This window comes from Cryptosporidium bovis (genome assembly GCF_009768925.1).
Source record: "Cryptosporidium bovis isolate 45015 chromosome Unknown contig_32, whole genome shotgun sequence".
In the NCBI taxonomy this organism is placed as follows: Eukaryota; Apicomplexa; class Conoidasida; order Eucoccidiorida; family Cryptosporidiidae; genus Cryptosporidium; species Cryptosporidium bovis.
Genome location: NW_027125019.1, coordinates 44,549 through 63,246, shown reverse-complemented (window position 1 = coordinate 63,246; position 18,698 = coordinate 44,549). Strand labels below are relative to the sequence as shown.

At 31.2% G+C, this 18,698-nt stretch overlaps 11 protein-coding genes across 11 annotated transcripts; 5 read left to right on the top strand and 6 right to left on the bottom strand.

The window, feature by feature from the left end:
• Positions 1-11: 11 nt before the first annotated feature.
• Positions 12-2,363, top strand: FG379_002477 (uncharacterized protein; the record flags this gene model as incomplete). Its single annotated transcript, XM_067327807.1, has 1 exon — positions 12-2,363. A coding segment is annotated over one exon (2,352 nt), but the record flags the coding sequence as incomplete, so codon positions are not given.
• Positions 2,364-2,855: 492 nt separating this feature from the next.
• On the top strand, positions 2,856-6,030 carry FG379_002476 (uncharacterized protein; the record flags this gene model as incomplete). Its single annotated transcript, XM_067327806.1, has 3 exons — positions 2,856-5,307; positions 5,338-5,959; positions 6,000-6,030. The coding sequence occupies 3 exons, from the start codon at positions 2,856-2,858 to the stop codon at positions 6,028-6,030; spliced, it is 3,105 nt and encodes a 1,034-aa protein (XP_067184181.1).
• A 298-nt stretch (positions 6,031-6,328) lies between these two features.
• Positions 6,329-7,759, bottom strand: FG379_002475 (uncharacterized protein; the record flags this gene model as incomplete). Its single annotated transcript, XM_067327805.1, has 1 exon — positions 6,329-7,759. The coding sequence occupies one exon, from the start codon at positions 7,757-7,759 to the stop codon at positions 6,329-6,331; it is 1,431 nt and encodes a 476-aa protein (XP_067184180.1).
• A 591-nt stretch (positions 7,760-8,350) lies between these two features.
• Positions 8,351-9,284, top strand: FG379_002474 (uncharacterized protein; the record flags this gene model as incomplete). Its single annotated transcript, XM_067327804.1, has 2 exons — positions 8,351-8,461; positions 8,568-9,284. The coding sequence occupies 2 exons, from the start codon at positions 8,351-8,353 to the stop codon at positions 9,282-9,284; spliced, it is 828 nt and encodes a 275-aa protein (XP_067184179.1).
• A 1,051-nt stretch (positions 9,285-10,335) lies between these two features.
• FG379_002473 (uncharacterized protein) lies at positions 10,336-10,764 on the bottom strand (the record flags this gene model as incomplete). Its single annotated transcript, XM_067327803.1, has 1 exon — positions 10,336-10,764. One exon carries the CDS (start codon positions 10,762-10,764, stop codon positions 10,336-10,338), a length of 429 nt encoding a protein of 142 aa, XP_067184178.1.
• A 352-nt stretch (positions 10,765-11,116) lies between these two features.
• Positions 11,117-11,974, bottom strand: FG379_002472 (coated vesicle; the record flags this gene model as incomplete). The annotated part of the gene is made up of 1 exon (XM_067327802.1): positions 11,117-11,974. One exon carries the CDS (start codon positions 11,972-11,974, stop codon positions 11,117-11,119), a length of 858 nt encoding a protein of 285 aa, XP_067184177.1.
• A 319-nt stretch (positions 11,975-12,293) lies between these two features.
• On the bottom strand, positions 12,294-13,073 carry FG379_002471 (RNA recognition motif (RRM)-containing; the record flags this gene model as incomplete). The annotated part of the gene is made up of 1 exon (XM_067327801.1): positions 12,294-13,073. One exon carries the CDS (start codon positions 13,071-13,073, stop codon positions 12,294-12,296), a length of 780 nt encoding a protein of 259 aa, XP_067184176.1.
• Positions 13,074-13,599: 526 nt separating this feature from the next.
• On the bottom strand, positions 13,600-14,769 carry FG379_002469 (kinase NPK2; the record flags this gene model as incomplete). The annotated part of the gene is made up of 1 exon (XM_067327799.1): positions 13,600-14,769. One exon carries the CDS (start codon positions 14,767-14,769, stop codon positions 13,600-13,602), a length of 1,170 nt encoding a protein of 389 aa, XP_067184174.1.
• A 529-nt stretch (positions 14,770-15,298) lies between these two features.
• FG379_002468 (uncharacterized protein) lies at positions 15,299-15,940 on the top strand (the record flags this gene model as incomplete). The annotated part of the gene is made up of 1 exon (XM_067327798.1): positions 15,299-15,940. One exon carries the CDS (start codon positions 15,299-15,301, stop codon positions 15,938-15,940), a length of 642 nt encoding a protein of 213 aa, XP_067184173.1.
• An 870-nt stretch (positions 15,941-16,810) lies between these two features.
• On the top strand, positions 16,811-17,392 carry FG379_002467 (uncharacterized protein; the record flags this gene model as incomplete). The annotated part of the gene is made up of 1 exon (XM_067327797.1): positions 16,811-17,392. The coding sequence occupies one exon, from the start codon at positions 16,811-16,813 to the stop codon at positions 17,390-17,392; it is 582 nt and encodes a 193-aa protein (XP_067184172.1).
• A 141-nt stretch (positions 17,393-17,533) lies between these two features.
• Positions 17,534-18,421, bottom strand: FG379_002466 (uncharacterized protein; the record flags this gene model as incomplete). Its single annotated transcript, XM_067327796.1, has 1 exon — positions 17,534-18,421. The coding sequence occupies one exon, from the start codon at positions 18,419-18,421 to the stop codon at positions 17,534-17,536; it is 888 nt and encodes a 295-aa protein (XP_067184171.1).
• Between the last annotated feature and the right edge of the window lie 277 nt (positions 18,422-18,698).

The window sequence follows — 18,698 nt, the reverse complement described above, 5'->3', positions numbered from 1 at the left end:
AAAGCATGAAGAAGGCAGGGAAGTTAGTATTTGGAGAAGAACTTACTTTTGGTGATGATAATATAACAAAAATAAATAATTCACAAAAAATTGTAACTAAGATACATAATATTCACAAAAATATTAAAAATAATTTAGGTAGAACAAACACGTCGAGTACAATAAACAATAATGAAAATAAAATAATTCACGAATCACCAAAAAAAAGAAAAATAATAAAAAGGGAGGAACTAATAGTTCCCAATTTATTTCAGGAATATAGTGAAGTAGCATATAATGATATAATAAATATTGATAGGAACGGAAATAGTAACAAAATAATATCACCAACATATATATTAATTGATCAGTCGATAGAAACATTAAAAAAATACATATTTGTGTTAAAAAAAGGGATAAATGACTATATTATAATAGATTACGATCGTATATATTTGGAAATAGAGAGTTTTTTGAGCAAATATCCAATATTTCCAAAAGGTATGCACAAGTATAGGCTAAGATGGTTTCAAATACAATATTTACTGGTATTATATGATGAGTGTTTGATATGGATAAGAAAAATAAAGAATACAATCAAAAACACAGGAAATACTACAGAAATATTGGAAAATGTAGGATGTCCGTCAATAAAAAGAATATTAAGTAGAATATGCAAGAGAGCGATATATGAATTTTTTGATGCAAAAAGATCACCACTCGTGAAAATATGTGAGGGTGATTTCACAATTTCAGTTCCATTAAATTTAAGAATATTGGCTCATAGTGATAAAGAATTCGTAGATGAGATGGGTGAGCAACAAAAAAGAAAAATAATAACGTGTACAGACGGATGGTATATAATAAAAATCCACACGGTATTTCCAGAAATGAAAAATTTAGAAAATATTCCAAGAAATATATTTGTATGTGGTGGTAATTGGTTGTCACCAAATACAGAGTTAGGTCATCCATTGGAAATAGAATCAGCGACATTGGATTACCCGAATTTATTGTATGGTTTTAATATGATAAGACCAGTATTAAATTTAAAAAATTTTAAGTTAGGTTTTCATTTTAATCCATTATTGTTTCGTTTAAAAAACTTGGTTACTACATCAACATTAGTTGTAGGAAGAAATGGTAGCGGCCACTCTATAAAGGAGAGCAAAATAAATAACAGTATTGATTGTGGGGGTGGTTTAGTTTTTTTGGTTCAAATAGTTGTTATTCATGTATTTCCTATGTGTTATAGGGAATTGGTTGATGATGCAAATAACAATGGGTGTGATGAAGATAATGAAAATAGGGATGGAATTTATCACTATATAACGAGAGATGAGGATGAGATGAATATAACGCTTAACATTGAGATGCAGGAAATGGAAGAGAAGAGCTTTAAGATAAGAAGGTCGTCTCAGAAAAGCAATTTTGGGAATTTAAGTGGTAATGATGTTATAAATGATTCACAAGAGGGTGATTGCTCTCAGGGTAGTGATAGTAGTATATATAATAACAATGATAGTAATTCGACAAGAAGAATATCAATAGATTCAAGAATGTTGGTTTTGGATTACTGGAAGTACTTAGAATTGCTGAAAAGAAGTAATTATGAAGCAAGTATATTAGATTTGATAGAGAATTGTTCAATATTAACACTACCTTCAGGAATAGATATTGATGATTTAGCTACAATTAAACCGGGAACGGTAATTAGACTTTCATGGATGAAAATATTTAGAAATAATAAAAAACTAAATGGCGATAATGGCTATTCTTATTCAAGATTGATACCAACTAAAAAGACATCGTTGAGTCTAAAAAAAAAGGTAGTTGGTTGCCAGGTTTTCGATAAAATAATTAATCTGATTGAAAAACCAGTACTTGTTTCAAATAGTGAGAGTATTGATCATATATCTATATTAAAAGGTGGTTGGCCTCTAAATATAGTAGGATTGTTATTATATATTTATCCAATAGAGGAGAGAAAACGTGGTTATGAGCATTGCTTTGAGTTTAAAATACTCTTGATATCTCCAATAGGATATAAAATATTTATTAGGGTTCACACAACAGCATTTAATGATTCAGAGCTTAGAATGTGCAAAAGGGTAAATATAAAGTTAAGTAATGCAATATCATTGTGTTCATCAAACGACTACAGAAGACACATATTGTTCGTAGAGAATGCAGATTTTAACTATTACGAGAGATCTACAGGCCTATTTTATTTCAATGCAAAAATTCCATATTCAGTATTTAATATACCTTATTCCCCTGGAACCGATTATTTTTCTACTCTAGAAACGCAAAGATCGCTTTCGAAAACAATTAATGATCTTTCTTTTTACACAAATTGTAGACTACCTGCTTTATTTGAATGACAAGCTAGGGAAGAAACCAAATAACTAAAAAAATATTGAAATGAAAACAGAAAATGAACATGCTCAATTACATTAATTTACCTTCCAAAGATAGAAATAATCTTCACATGACATAAACAAAATTTATGTAAACGCAAACTACGTTACTCGTAACTTTAGATCTTTTTTTATTTTGTTTGGTTTTTTTCAATTAAATATAATTATAACATTGTTGCATGCGTATTGTCTTTTTAAAAAAACAATAAAATTCCCACATTCGGTACCTTTATGCCGGTATTAACATGTGTGTAGAGAGGATCAATGTGAATAAAATAAAAAAGTACTTTGAAGAAAAAAAGTGTGAAGAAGGAGAATAACATATTTGTATGTATAACTAATTTTTCTTTCTTCCACATACAAAAAATAAAGAACCCGTAAAACGAATAGTATAACAAGATAGCTAACAAAAGGTGGGGACAAAATACAAAGTTTGGATGGTTTATAAAGGCAAGTATGGATAAAATAATAGTTGAGTTTCAGGAAGGAGAGATAGGAAAACAAGATGCCTTGATAAAGTTAAGCGATTATGTAGATTCGAATGACTTTGGGAGCGAGGTTTTGATTAACGCAGTGGCTTTATTGATAAGGAATTACAGTTTTGAGGACGAGAATGTGCGAAGGGTTTTGGGATTGTTATTGGAGTTAGGAGTATTGCGTGATTTGGAAATAAAAAGACAAGAAATTAATGTATTTGGTTGTTCAGTGAAAGATAAATTGAAAGGAGTAATAATAAAAACATTGGTAAAAGATGTGTTAATGGAAGGACTGAATGTGAAGGATTTCGAGATAAGACTAAAGTGCCTATTCTGTTTGAATATTGTATTAAAACTGTTATCATTAAAAAAAGACCATGTAAGATCTGTAAGTGAATACGAGTTGGACACAAACGGGATATGCAATTTACTGTTGCAAATAGTGTTTAAAGAGAAGTCGATAATGGCAAAAAAGATTGCGATTTCAAGTTTGGGACTAGTTAGTGGAGGCAAGATTCATCTGCTTGATTTGCTAAAATCGGAGAACTATGTTTTGAGAATGAGATCTTTAGAAAGCATTCAAATTTTAGACTTGGACAATAAAGAAATGATGATATTATTTTCACGTATGTTAGACGAGAATTACAGAGTAAGAAGGGTGTTTTACAGATTCTTGTTTAAAAATGCAGTGAATTTTAGAAATCTGGTTTTTGAAAGGATGTTATGGCCTCACTTTATGCTGGTTTGTCAATTTGGTTTGAATGACAGAAATTCTGGAGTTAAAGCGTCTTGTTCGAAGTTTCTGATGGAATTTATATCAGGAAATTACGGTGGTGGTTGTTTTGATGGCAATTCATTTATTTCATTTTTGGATGATATGATTAACTCTATATATTTTGAGAATGGAAGTGATGGTACAGATGAGAAACATGACTGTGATTTGGAAGAATATGGTGGTTTAACAGCCTCTAATGTAGAAGCTATAACTGAGATCCTGCTTCCGTGTTTAATTAGTCATTCGAGATGCAATTTAGATACATTTGTGAAACAAGTTACAACGCATGAGGTTTGTAATGATATGTCCAGTAATAATAGGGACCATGATTCTGAGATAATGTTAAATTTAAAAACAAGTCAAATACTAGCATTGAGGGTTTTGGTGGAGAATTATAAGCATCAAATATTGGAAAGTGAAAAATATGACTTTGTGAATATAGAAAATGTGATAATTTCTATTTCAAGAAACTCAAACAATTCATTCATAATAAGACAAATGTTGTTAATATTGACCTGTTTAGATAAGAGCGATCCAGAAGTAATGAAAGTGGTTGAGGCATTATCTATAAACTGCCTTAAATACACTCCAATAGACGATTCATTGGAATTGCACGAATCGGAATTGATGCCTCCGGAATCTATGGTAAGATCCCAAAAGGGTGGTGAATGGGTTGCCTATTTTTTGCATAGATCTGTGATTCGAGCCTCAATAGAGTCCTTAAAAAGTTGTATGGAAGGAAATGAAAAAACATTTGTATCTATAATCAAAGAAGTTGTGGATGATGTTTTGAATCCTAAACAGGAGGTTTTATTAAACGAAACAGACGATTTTGATGATGATATTGGAAAACGTGGAATTAGTGAATTGACAGACTTATTGGAAAAAGCTTTTAATAATGAAAAGGAGAATAGAGAGTTGAACAACCATAGTTATACAGACATAAGAGCAAGTATAGAAATGAGATGGATGAGAGTGTTGTTTATAATTGAGTCATTTTTGTCTTTAACTGCAGAAATAAGTCAAGTTGAGGCGGATCACATAACAGAGGTTGTATTAAAGCCATGTATGAGTTTTTTCTTTAAATACTCGGAAGATCATGAAGTACCACAGATACTGTTAGCAAGATGCACGGCTTTAGCTACAATATTCAAGGAAAAGTTTATTTTGAATAGTGATTTAGATAGTATAGTTGTGGATTCTGAGAATGATAATTTGTGGATTTTCGTAAAAGGACTGGAAAACGCACTTTTAGATTTAAATAATAGAGGAAGTTCTTCTAATACGATTTATGTTTCGGTACTTTGTGAGGTATATGTTTCAGCAATAGTGGATATACTTATTATTAGACAAATGAGAAATGGTGGTAACATTAGCTTTTGTAATGATATAATCGAAGGCATTGGTAGTATTTGGAGACTCGCAAACTGTTGTTTCTTCTCTACCCACAGACTTTCTTCAATAGCAATGAGAGGAATCTCAAGGATATTTCTGTGTTTAAATCTGAAAACAAAGGAGAATCAGAGTGTCTCTGTTGAAATATTGACTTGTCTGCTGTTTTTGGTTTACTTTTCGGGAACATTGGACGAATTCGAGGTGTTACTAGAACCACAGGGTGAGATTTTGGTCTCAAAAGTAAAAAATCGTGATATTGGAGGTAATTTTATTAGTGGTATCTTTTCAATAGACCATTTGATTGATAATAAGGACAACAATTTGCGTATTTCTTCAGGTGACAAACAAATACTTCTTTATTTATTTTCAACTTATGTAACTCTTGGATTTGAACATATTAAGTTCTTTACAGTTGCAATTTACAAATTATTGGAAACACTTTGTGAGAAAATTGGAGTTGCTCGTTGGAATTCTGGAATTTCAAAAAGTGTTAACAAGCTTTTACTTTTTGGAATAATTCAGGTTAAACAAGCTCTTTCAAGCATCTATTTGAAGAGGAAAAACGACAGATTTTACTCAAATGTTTACGGGATTTTGTTTTTATATTATATTTTCAACAAATACCCAACACATTTTAAAAAAATAGGTTTTAGGACTATTGCGAATAAATTATTTTCAGATATAGATCTTGAGAAGAGAGTAATAGATAATAAGGGCGTCGACATGTGTGAAGATGTTATTATATTAAGGGATTCTTTCATTCATATATTAAGGGAGATTGAGTGTAAGATTGAAATGGATTTTGGAGACAGAACAGCATTTGAAATTCCACAAAAGAAATTTAAGGAAAATTTGAAATTTATAAGAGACGACTGTTTTTTCACTGGTGGGGAGAGAGATGATTATTTGAAGAAGTTGGTTAGGGACATAGAGGGTCTTATTGACATTGATAAGGATAATGACAACTCTAAAGTGCGGATTTTGACGGAGGTAGAAGATGATATGGAACACGAGTTTGAGAATTCGGTGGATAACCAAATGGAGAATGAAGCGGAAAATAGACTAAGAACGAGATCAAAATCAAAGTCGGGTTCAACATTAAAACCGTCAACTAATACGAATACCAATTCCAGGATAAGGACGAGGGCAGTAACAAAGCTAGAATTAAAATCGAGAATAGAAACAAATAATAGTCGCTCAGTTAAAAACACTGGAAACCACTGACTATATTGATCCTGTATATTACTGTTGAAAGTATGAAGGAGAACTATGTGGTTTTCATTTTAATTAGACAAGTCTGAAAAAAATGGATGTTCAAGAGCTTCTTTGGCTGAAATCCTTTTTTTTGGATCAATAACGAGACATTTTTCGATTAAATTAGACAATCTTTTGATTAAAGTGACTTCCATGTCAGAAAGAAGCTCTTTCTTGTTTTGAATATTACTAGAAATACTTTGGAATATAGTCAAGTTAGACTTGGAGTTGTTTATAAATTGGGTCATATCTTGTTGGTTTTTCCATATAAGTTTCTCAAAATCTGAAGAAAAGTGATTTTTCGAAAATACTCCTTGTTTAAGCATCTTTTTTGGAAAATTTCCCCTTAATTCAATAATCAGTTTAATCATGTCATTGTTGCTTTTCCCTTTAAATAGTACGTTACCGGTAAAACATTCATATAAAACACAACCAATGCTCCAAATATCTACTGACTTTCTGAAAGGAGTTAGACTTCCGATAATAACCTCAGGTGGTCTGTAAAATCTGCTGACTAGATAAGAGGCAGGGGTGGCTTCAGATTCCTTAATGGCATTGCCAAAATCACTTATCTTAAAATTCATCCTTTCCGAGTCGACTAGAATATTATCTGGTTTAATATCAGTATGTATGTAACCTTTATCGTGTATGTGTTTGATTCCAATAAAAATTTGTTTTGCTAAATTCCTAACCTTTGAAATATTATGTTTTGAAACCTTATTCATACAGCTTTTAAGGGTCTCATTAAGCCATTCGAAGACAATACAAAAATGTCCTTGATGTATGAAACTTTCCTGTACCTGAACTACATTTGGTATTCCCCTTAGTAATTTCAACATCTCAAATTCTTTTTCACCTGCACTTTTCATCATATCATTTAAACGTATTATTTTTATTGCAACCTCATTTCTAGTATTTAAATTTGTGCATTTGATAACACTACTAAACACCCCTTTACCTATACTGTTGCTACATACTTTATACTTATTTCCTATTACCTCACCTATATAACTCACATAGTAGCCTTCGTCATCCTCGCATTCTAGTCGCTTGCTGTACTTGGGATTAAAAGAAAGTTGTGTTTTTTGTTCCTCTTCAACATTCTCATAATTATCATTCTCTGAATTGAACATATCATCCACTTCTCCAAATTCATTTAAATTGGAGTAATGACAGTGATCGTCATTCTTATTCGTGATTCTGACGTAATTCTCATTGGAATATTGGTTACTTTTGCTTGAAAAACAGCAGACTTCCGAGGGCCTGATGCCATTGGACAGTTCGCCCTTAGTGCTACTACTATTTGTGCAGAATTGTGTCTCTAAATTTAGAACACTAGCTGAAACTGCTGAATTGTTTTCTATAATTGTATTTTCGTTTTTTTCTGAATCTAAAACACCGCTACACTTCTCATCTACCTCTGGAGACGGGGACCTACTAAACGAACTTCTCCTTAACATTTGCTTGCTTTATTCATGTAATTTCTATATTCAAATACACTTTTAATCAAAAATTGCGTCTGCTTTCTCTTAGCTTTTGAAGCAAGGAAACCACAGGGGTTTGCTGGTCTTTTCTCTTAACCAGTATGATTACTTCATTTCCTTGTTATTTCCAACGGTTTCAACCTATCTCGTTGTTAAGTATTTCTTCCTCTTTCAGATATTATACATATTCCCAAGCAAAATTATCTGTACACCCAAATAAGTTTATTTAGTCTAAATTTAAATTTAATTTTTTTTCCCTTTCATTTTTCTCCTCGCTACTCCCCACAGTCGGTACCTTTTTTTTTATCTATTTGCACCGGTATAATTGCACTTGGTATATATTTAATTATATGCAATTTAAAGAAACAAGTATAAATATATGTTACATTTATATTAGTACACGTATATATAAATATATTATATATGCAATAATCCAAAGAAATATAGCCTTAAAAGATGAAATTTTTAATGGCGTACTTTTGAAGCGAGAGCATCTAGAACAATTGTTTACAGAACTGGCAAAAAAAAGGAGTGATATATAGAAGGAAAGTTAAGAGAAATGAGAAAATGTTTGACAGAACTGATGAATTCAAAAGAATAGTGAGGGAAGTAGGAGATGGTGAAGTAGAGTTTTTAGAACAAGGAGTATCGGAATTTATAAATGATGTGAATAATCTAGTAAGTTTGGCATAGATCGGAGAGAGAATGAATAAAGGTTTATTTTCATGAAGTTACGCATGAAAAAAACCTTATCTGAACTCTAACGAATAACTGATTACTTCAGTGCAGGGACATAGTGAACATAAAGAATGAGCTTGAGAAAGAGGAAATAAGAGATATAAATGATATATTAAATGGAGGAAACGCAGGTAGTTTTGGAGATAAGAAGGGATCTAGTTTAACACAAGAAATACAAATATGTCAAAACAAAATGTTAGAGTTGGAAAACAAGTACTATTTAAAACGGGAAGGTGATAATAACAATATTAGTAAATTAGGTGATGAGGACAAATACTCCCATAGAGTATTAATAGTATCTTGCATGTATACATTGCTTGGAGAACTTTCATCTTCGCTGCAGTCTAAAATAGCTAAAGAGTTAGATGAGAAGTACAGAAGAAAGAATAAGTTTACGGCTAAATTGAACAGTGTTGGGTTTAATAATAGTAAAGGTTATAGCTTTAGTTCAGTTCAAACTAATATTGATTCTCAAATATTTGATGATTCGGGCTTAGACTGTCATTTATCACCAGAAATGGAAAAAATGGCTCAAGAACTACTAAACCATTTTACTTCTGATATAGATGCATTAAGAGAATCTCAAAATCAATTACGTGAAATTTCAAATTTAATGAGCTTTTTTTCAAGCAAGATCCAGGAGCAGTCAGAGATATGTACCTCCATATTTACTAGTGCAAGAGATGCAGTTGATAATTTAGATGCCTCCAAAACTCATTTTGATTCTCTTGAAAGAGCAAACGAATCAACAAGGTATGTTTAACAAGCTAACATAATTTAGTTCAATTAAATTACATACACTTTTTCCTCAAACCCAAACACTTTTCACATTCATCTAACAATCTAAAAATAACCAACCTTTATTGTCACATCTACACAAAACGACTTAAAATAATCTCAGCTTCCAAGCATACATTATATATTTTCACATTATTGCCGGAATTATACTGCTTTTATATGACTACTACAAGAGCAGGAGCTATCCTTGAAAATATAAAGGAATTATAAATAGCGAGGACAAAAGGAGAAATTATAATAATTTAATTTCAGTTTCGCGTAGTAGTACTACTTTTTTAGCAACGGTATCGCCTCAACAAAAAGAGGGAATTTATTCACGTCTTAAATGTACATGCATACATGTCATAATAACAGTGCATTGAGATAAGTAGCCCTTATACTAGAATTTATAGCGGGGAGTAAAGAGCACTCGTGGCATTTGAGACTGATTCTTTGATTTGATTTGAAAGATTCGCTATACCCTCTGCCATTTTATTTGATATGTCAGAAGACATAATGTTTTGTATTCCTTCATTTACCTGGTCCGTCGTTGAGTAAAATGCCGGAACTGTGTGAGCAAAACGAGTTAGTTTTGAACGGATAATAAACAGTATTACGTTAATTGTTTGTAGGTTAGTTAATTATTCATCATTAGATAAAATGCAAGTTTCATACTAAAGACAAAGTTGCAAACCAAGTGCTGTTACTTCAAGTAATGGGAATATTATTAACAATTAAGTAGAAATGATAATACTTGGTTTTTGTCAGGTGTAGAATCGGACATTAAAGGTGACTCCAAACGTCTGTTTATATTGATCCAATAAATATAAAACGTTTGTAAATTTTAACTTCCGATACATTCATTTATTCTTTCCTTTTTATTGAAAAAGAACAACGATTATTTTACGCTATTTATGGAACAAAACAATCTGGTTTTCACTTTATAAGAAAGTTTGGTCTTGGAATAGCGAATTAAGAAGAAAACACATATCTCATCCCATTATACCTCTTTGATTACATAACAGCATTGGGAAGAACTACGTCTTTATGAGAGAAAAGTAAAACTTACCTGCTGTTTGGTTAATGAAATTAGATATTTGGTCGGAAGCACCATACTGTTGATCAATACCTTGGATAAAACTGGAAATGCTTGTCCAGATATTTGGCTTCTCGTCAACCACTCTACAGTATATTCTGCTTCCTTCATTATATATCAACTCTTCTTCAAGTGCCTTCACCACTGGCTCAGGTGAAGAAAATACCACAACAAAATTCGTCTCGCGTTGAATGGATTTTACACTCTCAACGAATATAACAGGCCCTATCCATGACATAAAAGCAGAACACTCATCCACTGTAGTTCCTGTTGGAAAATTGCATGCTATTATCGAAGAACTTGGGTCATGCCCTTCCGGGGCATAAACTTCAGTTAATTCATTTGGAATCAAGGCAGGATTTATAGCCATCTATGTAAGTCAAATTTTTCAAAATAATTCTCAATTTCCAAACCTATTCGCGGAAAAAAACTCGATTGCTTTTTCTCTGTATTACTTATATCACATCTATGAAGATTTTCCCTGATAACTAATTTCCAATCCTGTGTGTTTTGCATTTTACGCACCTCTAGGTATCACCATAGGCGCCAGAGCGCATAGGTATCTGGCGGGCCACCACTGAACCAATAGAAGACATATAAAGGCATTAATGCATGCATGCGGGGCGAAAGCGTTCGTAAATAGATGTAACAGAATAAAAATAATAATAAGATAGATAGTTACATTTATGTATTCAGAAACAAGCTTATTGTTTCCTTTTTTACTATCCACCCTTTAGAATCCTTTTTAAATATATGATTTGAAGCACAGATGCAGAGACGATTGTAAATATTTGAATAATCGTGTAAAATACAAGTTTTGTATCTGCATTAAATATATTATTTAGGTTAGTCTTGGTTTGTGACCAAATGTACTGATTTTCAGTATAAATGGCGCTTATAACACTATCTATGTCTTCAATTTTAGATATTAATCCATCTACATTCTTTTTGTCCACAGCTATGCTTTTCTTAGAATCATTTCCAACCAAGAAAGAAACTCTAATGGTATCATGCCAACGATGGTTTGAGAATATAATGGTGTATGTTCCCTTAATTCTATGTGAAGTTCTTCCATCATCAACTCCTTTTTGTTGTAATTTGTTATTATAGACGCCTTCACACCCATGCTTGCTGAATATTCTTTTAGATTCTGGATTATTTATAGTCACATGTATACTACCCTCTGTATCATCTGTGCAGTAGTAACCAAGCAATATATTCGGGTTTTCATCATTTATTTCATAATAAAAATATTCATCTGACCTGGAATGAAGATCAAAAATAAACTGATTTGAAGGAATGAATGTTCGCATTTCCCTAAGCCATTCAAGTAAGAACAAACCTTTTTTATTATTATATTGAGGCTCTTCTGATTCGTTATCAGAATCCTCAATTTCAAGTAAGTCATCTATGTTAATTAGTTCTGGTGCCCTTTCTGGCATCATTTCATGTTTATTAATTCCACCGGCATTGCGATTATCTGTATTAATCAGCACATTGCCACCTACACAATTGCTGTTGATGATAATAACTAGAGACACCAGCAAAGTATTTAATATTAAAATGCGAAGTCCCAACATGTGTACCTTTTAAGCAAACAAAAGGAGGGTAAAATTTGTAGGTGAAAAAATGCACCCTCTTCACTATATAACTTGCACCGTGTCTTGCGTACTATATCAGAATCTATATGTCCCATTCACTCATTTATTCTTGTACGATTTTTTACATACAAAATCAATATTAATCCCACAAGCTATCTTATTTCTTAAATAATTTCACATTCAGGCGGCATAATAATTTCAACGGTACCTAATTAATGAGCATTTCGGCGGTAACACGGAGAGAGCGGTAACATGTTGAGGTTATTAAGTGAAAGCAGGAGAAAAGATATAAATGAAATTATATGCATGAAACTTTAAAGTCAGTAGTACCGTCATAAATATGAGCCTCAATTTGCCTACCATCGAAGTATCTCATGTTGAAAATGTCAATAATAGTTTCAGCATCCTGCTGGCTTTTGAGCTTTATGCACACAATGCCAAATGGATGTCTTGGAATGCAAGTAACGTTTACAATTTGGCAATGCTTTGATACTTCTTCACGAACTTCATCTTCCAATTCTTTGTAAAAGGGATCATTCTCAGGATATTTTACAGCTTCTTCTCTGGAGTACATCTTTCTTAATACCACAATTCTAGATTTAGCCTTGTCACAATTTGAGGGGCACTGCTCATTATTCCAAGATAAAAGCCTTTCTTCCTCCATTTCAGCTGCTTTTATTTGCTTCATTCTTTTAGTAATTTGATCACTATCTTTAACAAGGTTTTTGTCTTTTTTTGCTGACTCATTCTTGCTAAATATTGCTTTCTCTATGTTTACTTTGTGTCCTGGCCTTATTTCAGTATCGTTCAAATACTTTAGTGCAATGTCAATACTTTGTTCAAACTTGTATACAACTAGTGCATTTCCTGTAAATTCATTGGTGTTTTCATCTCTATATAACTTTATTTTTGGCTCGAGAGTTTCAGGATCTAATTTTATTATTCCACCTCTTGAGAAAAATGTTTTCATTTCATCCGAAGTTATATCTTTGGGAAGATTCGTTACATAAACCGATGTTATCGCAGCACTCTTGCTTTTTTTCTTTCTATTCTTATAATCTACCTTTCTTATACTCATTTTTTCTGTAATAAAAATAGTTTATCATCAAGTCATACAGTGTTTATATTATTAAAAGCAATATATCGCCGACAACAGTCTTTCACCATATATGTATTTATGTGAGTAGAATAAGATATTGGCATTACAGACCTGTATCTATTTCCAGTAAAACCATCTAAACCATTTGTTCACGCTAGTTTAAAGCTAGTATTATACTTTAGATAGTCCCGTTCTGGATGTCAAACAACAAACAATGATGAAGTAGCTACAATGAACAGAGAGGATTAAATAAGTTAGACAAAGTATGTTTTATTGAGTCAGTTAAATACTAGCAACAATATAGGATTTTTTACTAACATAAATTTACAAAATTTTTATTTAAATTTTATTGGAGAAATTCATAGTATCGAATAGAACAAACGCGCCTGACATAGCCAAGGTTTTACCAAAAAGTGGACCCGCCGGGAATTGAACCCGGGACCTTGTGCATGCAAAGCACACGTAGCTACCACTGCACCACGAGCCCCACTGGGGGACGACTGATTCACAAATTGCCATTAGGTTTTTGAATGTTTATAAGCCAATCTAAAAATTCAAGTCTATTGCAAGTACCTTGAGTAATCCAATTAGATTTTTGTAGTTCAAGAGCAGTCGAACGCTTATCAGGATCGATTTCAAGACAGCACTTTAAGAAGGAGTAGAAGTCATAGTTATTAGCTAGACTGTCTGGTAATGGATACTTTTTAGTAATTTTATCTAGGAAATGTTTATTACTATTAGAGCTATCATCTGAACTGTCATCCTCACATAAAATATAAACCATATCAAACAAACTTAGACTTTTGAATGGATGAATGCCAACGGCCATTTCAAATAGGCATATTCCCAAACCCCAAATATCACTTGAAAATGAATATGATTTGCCTTGTAATCTTTCAGGGCTCATATATATTTGTGTACCGACAAAAGTGGATATATTTTTGTTGCTGCCTTTTGCTGTATTTTTATCAATTAACTTTGAAATACCAAAATCACTTATTTTAACGGCTCCATCTTGATTTATTAATATATTATTTAATTTGACATCTCTATGAATTCTATTGTTCTGATGAAGGTAAACAAGCCCATCTACTATTTGCATTACAATAAATTTCAAGTATTTTTCATCAATACCTATGAAATTTGTATTAGGTTTGTTTATGTTTTTATATAATATGTCACTTAGTGTACCAAAATCCATATATTCCATTACCAAACAAACAACATTTTTATTTGGCTTTATAAATGCTCCCAAAAATTGCACAAGTAATGGACAGTAACTTGTCAATCTCCATGAATGTATTTCTGCAGATAATTGAGTTTGGTGTATTAAATCTCCAACATATATATCTTTAATTGCTACTACTTTTCCAGATTGTTTATGGATTGCATTATATACAACAGAACTTCTTCCATGACCTAATGGTGTTGGATTAACGTCAAAGTCTTTTAATGATACATATACATCACCTAATCCATATTCTGAATCAAGTCCTTTTGTTCCTTCTTGTGTAATATGAACTCCTGTACTTTTATGTAACAGGGAAGAGCCGTCCGACGAAACGGACCAGTCAGTATGGATAGAATTTGATCCATTATTAAAACTACCATACTCCTGGCTATTATTATTTTCATCATATTCTAAACTTTCCAATCTAAGTGTGCTTGTACTCATTTTATTTTTTCTAATTTAAGTGAGACAAAAATAACAACTATTAAAGAAAATAACTGTGAGTTGAATATTTTATGTTGTACATAAAAAATTTAATTCAAATGTACTTCTATTTTTATTGTTTATTATTACTTTTTTATTTTAAGGTTCACATGTTTTTTTTAATTATCATCGAATAATTCGAAGTGGCGCCAAACATTATGTTTATTGTCAAAACCTTTAATGAATAAGTAATATTAAATTAAAAGTTGACATTAAATTGGTGAAGATAGGACTTTGATATAATAAATATAACATTTTCTTTTGGAACTCGAGATGCTTATGATTAGTAACTTGAAGGCATCTGATAATATATAAGGTAACTTGTTTTCTATACTAAATTCGCATTTATTAAAAAGAAATAGCAATATTAGAAAAAAAAGTTTTTTTGACAGAATTATAATAGGAATATTTACAGTTGTTATTAGTATAAATACATATATTATTTGTTAATGGCAAGTATTTGCTTGAAAGTGAAGTGATTAATATTGGTATGTTGCCAAATAATCGTAGAAAATCTATTAGAAAGTGTGTTTTGGATACTGAAATACCAAATGGATTGAAATACAGGATCAGAAAAGAGATTATAAAGGAGAGAAAAAAGTTGAGAGATATAATAGATGAACGTGTAGAAAAGGAAAATAAGTTTGAAAATGAGGTAGGAATGGATTATAAGAATTTGGGTGACGAGGAGTTGTATTCCAGAATTAAGTATCTTGAGAATAAAAGAGTCTGCCTGATTAAAATTTTATCTAAAAAGAACGAAATTTATTCTCAAATATTAAGAAAAGTGGATGAATTAAGACAAAAAAAGTCAAGAGTTGATATTTCAAAAGAGCTTGAGGCAAATAAAAGACAGGAAATGAAAAGTTTAGAAAATAATACTCTTATTTTTCATCAAAGAATAAACAAATTAATTAACTTTATAAATGAAAACAGGAAACTCCCTTCGTATAATACAAATGAAAACACTAATTTTAATGATAAAATATGTGAATATACCAATAATAAAGGTGATACAGATAATTGTAATATAGGCAATAACTATACCAACCATAATAATAATAATAGTGTTGATAATCAAAATAATGAGAACAGTCACAATAGTGCTAGTTCTCCTCCCCTTTACAGTTAGTAAAGACAATCTATGTACGAGAACAACGATGGAAAGAAAGGGGAAAGAGAATTGATGCTTGAAGACTATGGAATAAAACTATTGTTGTGACTAAATATACAATGTAAAACGGTTAGCTTAAACAGAGTCTGTGTAATAGGGCTGCTATTCCTGTTTGTTTTATATTTGCTCCTTTAAGTTAATGATTTAATCTAGTCTAGTTCTTAATTACTTATATAAATTTCTCGTTTAAATCTAGCACTTTTTATGTTTGTGTCTGCATTTTTTCAAAAAGAAATGCCGTAAAAAGTTAAAATGGGTTTCAAGGAAAATACACAAAGACAACTATGATCAGAAATATAAAAGACAAATGACACTGTTTTATGGATCAAATTTTAACATTAAAACCCTTTAGTTCCGCTAACCGGTTTCTATTTTTAAGTGATGCATATGTGGGGAATGCAACAAATTAGTTGGCGCGTGCTATTTTGTGGGGCTTTCTTTCCTGTTTTTAAGGTTTCCTTATATTTTTCGTCCTAATTAATTGGCATAAGATTGTTTTCACAGTTACGGCAAATTTTTGAGCATCAGTTGCACAGTTGTATGGTTTTTATTGCAGCTAAATGCAAACAACCCACATTTATTAAGTCATTTTTAGAGATAATAGACTATGGTTGGATGGTTGTGGCAGTAAATACATAATATATTATATTGTGACAAATTAGATAAGAAGAAAAAGAGTTAGAACGCTTTATTATTGAAGAAATATAAACAAATAATGGACAGAACCTAGTGGAAGTAGTGGGAGAAAATTATCATAAGAGTAATAAATGATGTATGATTGGTGTATTGACTATGAGTATAGAATAGATAATGCAAATATATGGTTAAATGAAGTGCTTTTATGTATTATCCCTTAATAATAAGGAAGTAATTTCTGATACAGGAATATCGTTGTTTAAAAGAATTTCAGATAAAGAATGGAACAATGAACAAAATGAGAATGATATTTCACTTAAAGACGTTTATGATTCAAAATTAGACAATGAAGAATTCAGACAGTGTGTGATAAATTGTATAATAAGGCAAATGTCAATGTTAAACCCGATTAGATATGAGGGATTATGCCCAATATTTGATTTAGATAATTATTTGTCCTTGTGGAGAGTTTCAAAAAAATTGAATGCTATTTTCGTGATGGTCATAGACGGGAGCAAAACTTTTCCTTTAAGAGGCAAATATGTTCTTGATTTTGTTGTTGATTGGAGTGAGAAGTCTCTTAGTACGAGAAAAGGAGGATCAAAGTTTAAAGAAGAGTCAAAAAAACAAAACTTGAATGGCAAACCAAATACTGATGATATTTTAGTGCTTTTGAATTTGGTTGCTCCTTCTGGCCAATTGCAGCTTTTAAATGATGAATTTTTGAATAACATTGAATTATTAATGAGTAAAAGCAGGAAAATAAGAAAATAATGTATTTTAAAAAAATATTAATGTGATGTTGATACAACAAAAACGGAAACAAAATATATACCCCCGTTAATTACGTCTTTATTTAAAGCAAGATAAATAATTCCATAACTAATACTACTTGAATTGCTATCAATTTTGTTGTTAGTATATATATACAAATGGAACCAGAATATTTGGAGCGTAGTAATATGGATTTCCATATGGAGGAACATAAGGATTTCTTGGATAATAAGTTGGAATAATATTGTTAACTATTTGGGGTTTGTGGCTCCACTCTGTAGTAGATGTATAATTGTAGTATTCTTGTTGTAGGCGTCTTCCTTCATCATTTTTTCTTAGTTTAGCCTCTAGAGATTTGTCAAAATCTGGATTGTTTTCAGCATTTTTGTTTATGTCTGATTTATTTGAATTTTGTTCTTCAATATAAGTTGGGAGTTTATTGATTACATTCATTTTGTCGTCAAGTAGCATCATGGTATCGTTGTTTATTTTTAAACTATGTCTTAAAGATAGATGGAATGTCATATCACCATTTTTGTTATAGTCAATGGCTTGTATTTGGTAACTTCTAATTAACTCATCATTTATTGGAATAGTTAAAGTCATTTTACTTAATGGTGTTGCTAGCAGTCTATTAAAATATAAATCAGATACAGATCTAAAGTGACTATTTTCTATATATAAACCATCTTTCTCAATAAATTGTTGTCTGTTTTCGCCGTTTCCAACTGTGTTTTTTGGATTAATATTTCCATTTTCTGATTCTTTAAGGGGTGGAAAAACACCTTGTATATAAAGCAACACCGGGTTGTGAGTAGACCTTCCTGCTATTAACGCAACCAAGGAAATAGCTATTATAGATAATGCTCCTAAAAGCAAGAATGTGCCGTATTTTTTAAATTTTATATTCTTATTTTTATTATTGTTTGCCTCATCACTTCCAACTTTATTGTCTATATTGACATTTTCTGTCTTTAAATTGTGATCTCCAGACCATGTTTTAGAATTTTCGCTTTCCAGTTCCTTCATGTTAACTGATGTTCACCTTAAACTCCAGATTTGTGTACATTTATGTGCTTTATTTAATCGCAGTCTCGGATTTGTTTATTAAAAATTACTTAATTTTTCACTTGAAATCATATACTAATTATTGTAATTCTTATTTACATTTATTTATTGCATGCAATTTCATTGTCTTTTTCAGTGCCTGCATGTACTGTAATCGGATTATTGTATATATAAAAAAGATAAAAAATCAAATTTAGACCTTTGTCAGATTAGATTGAGAATTCAAAACTATAGTAGT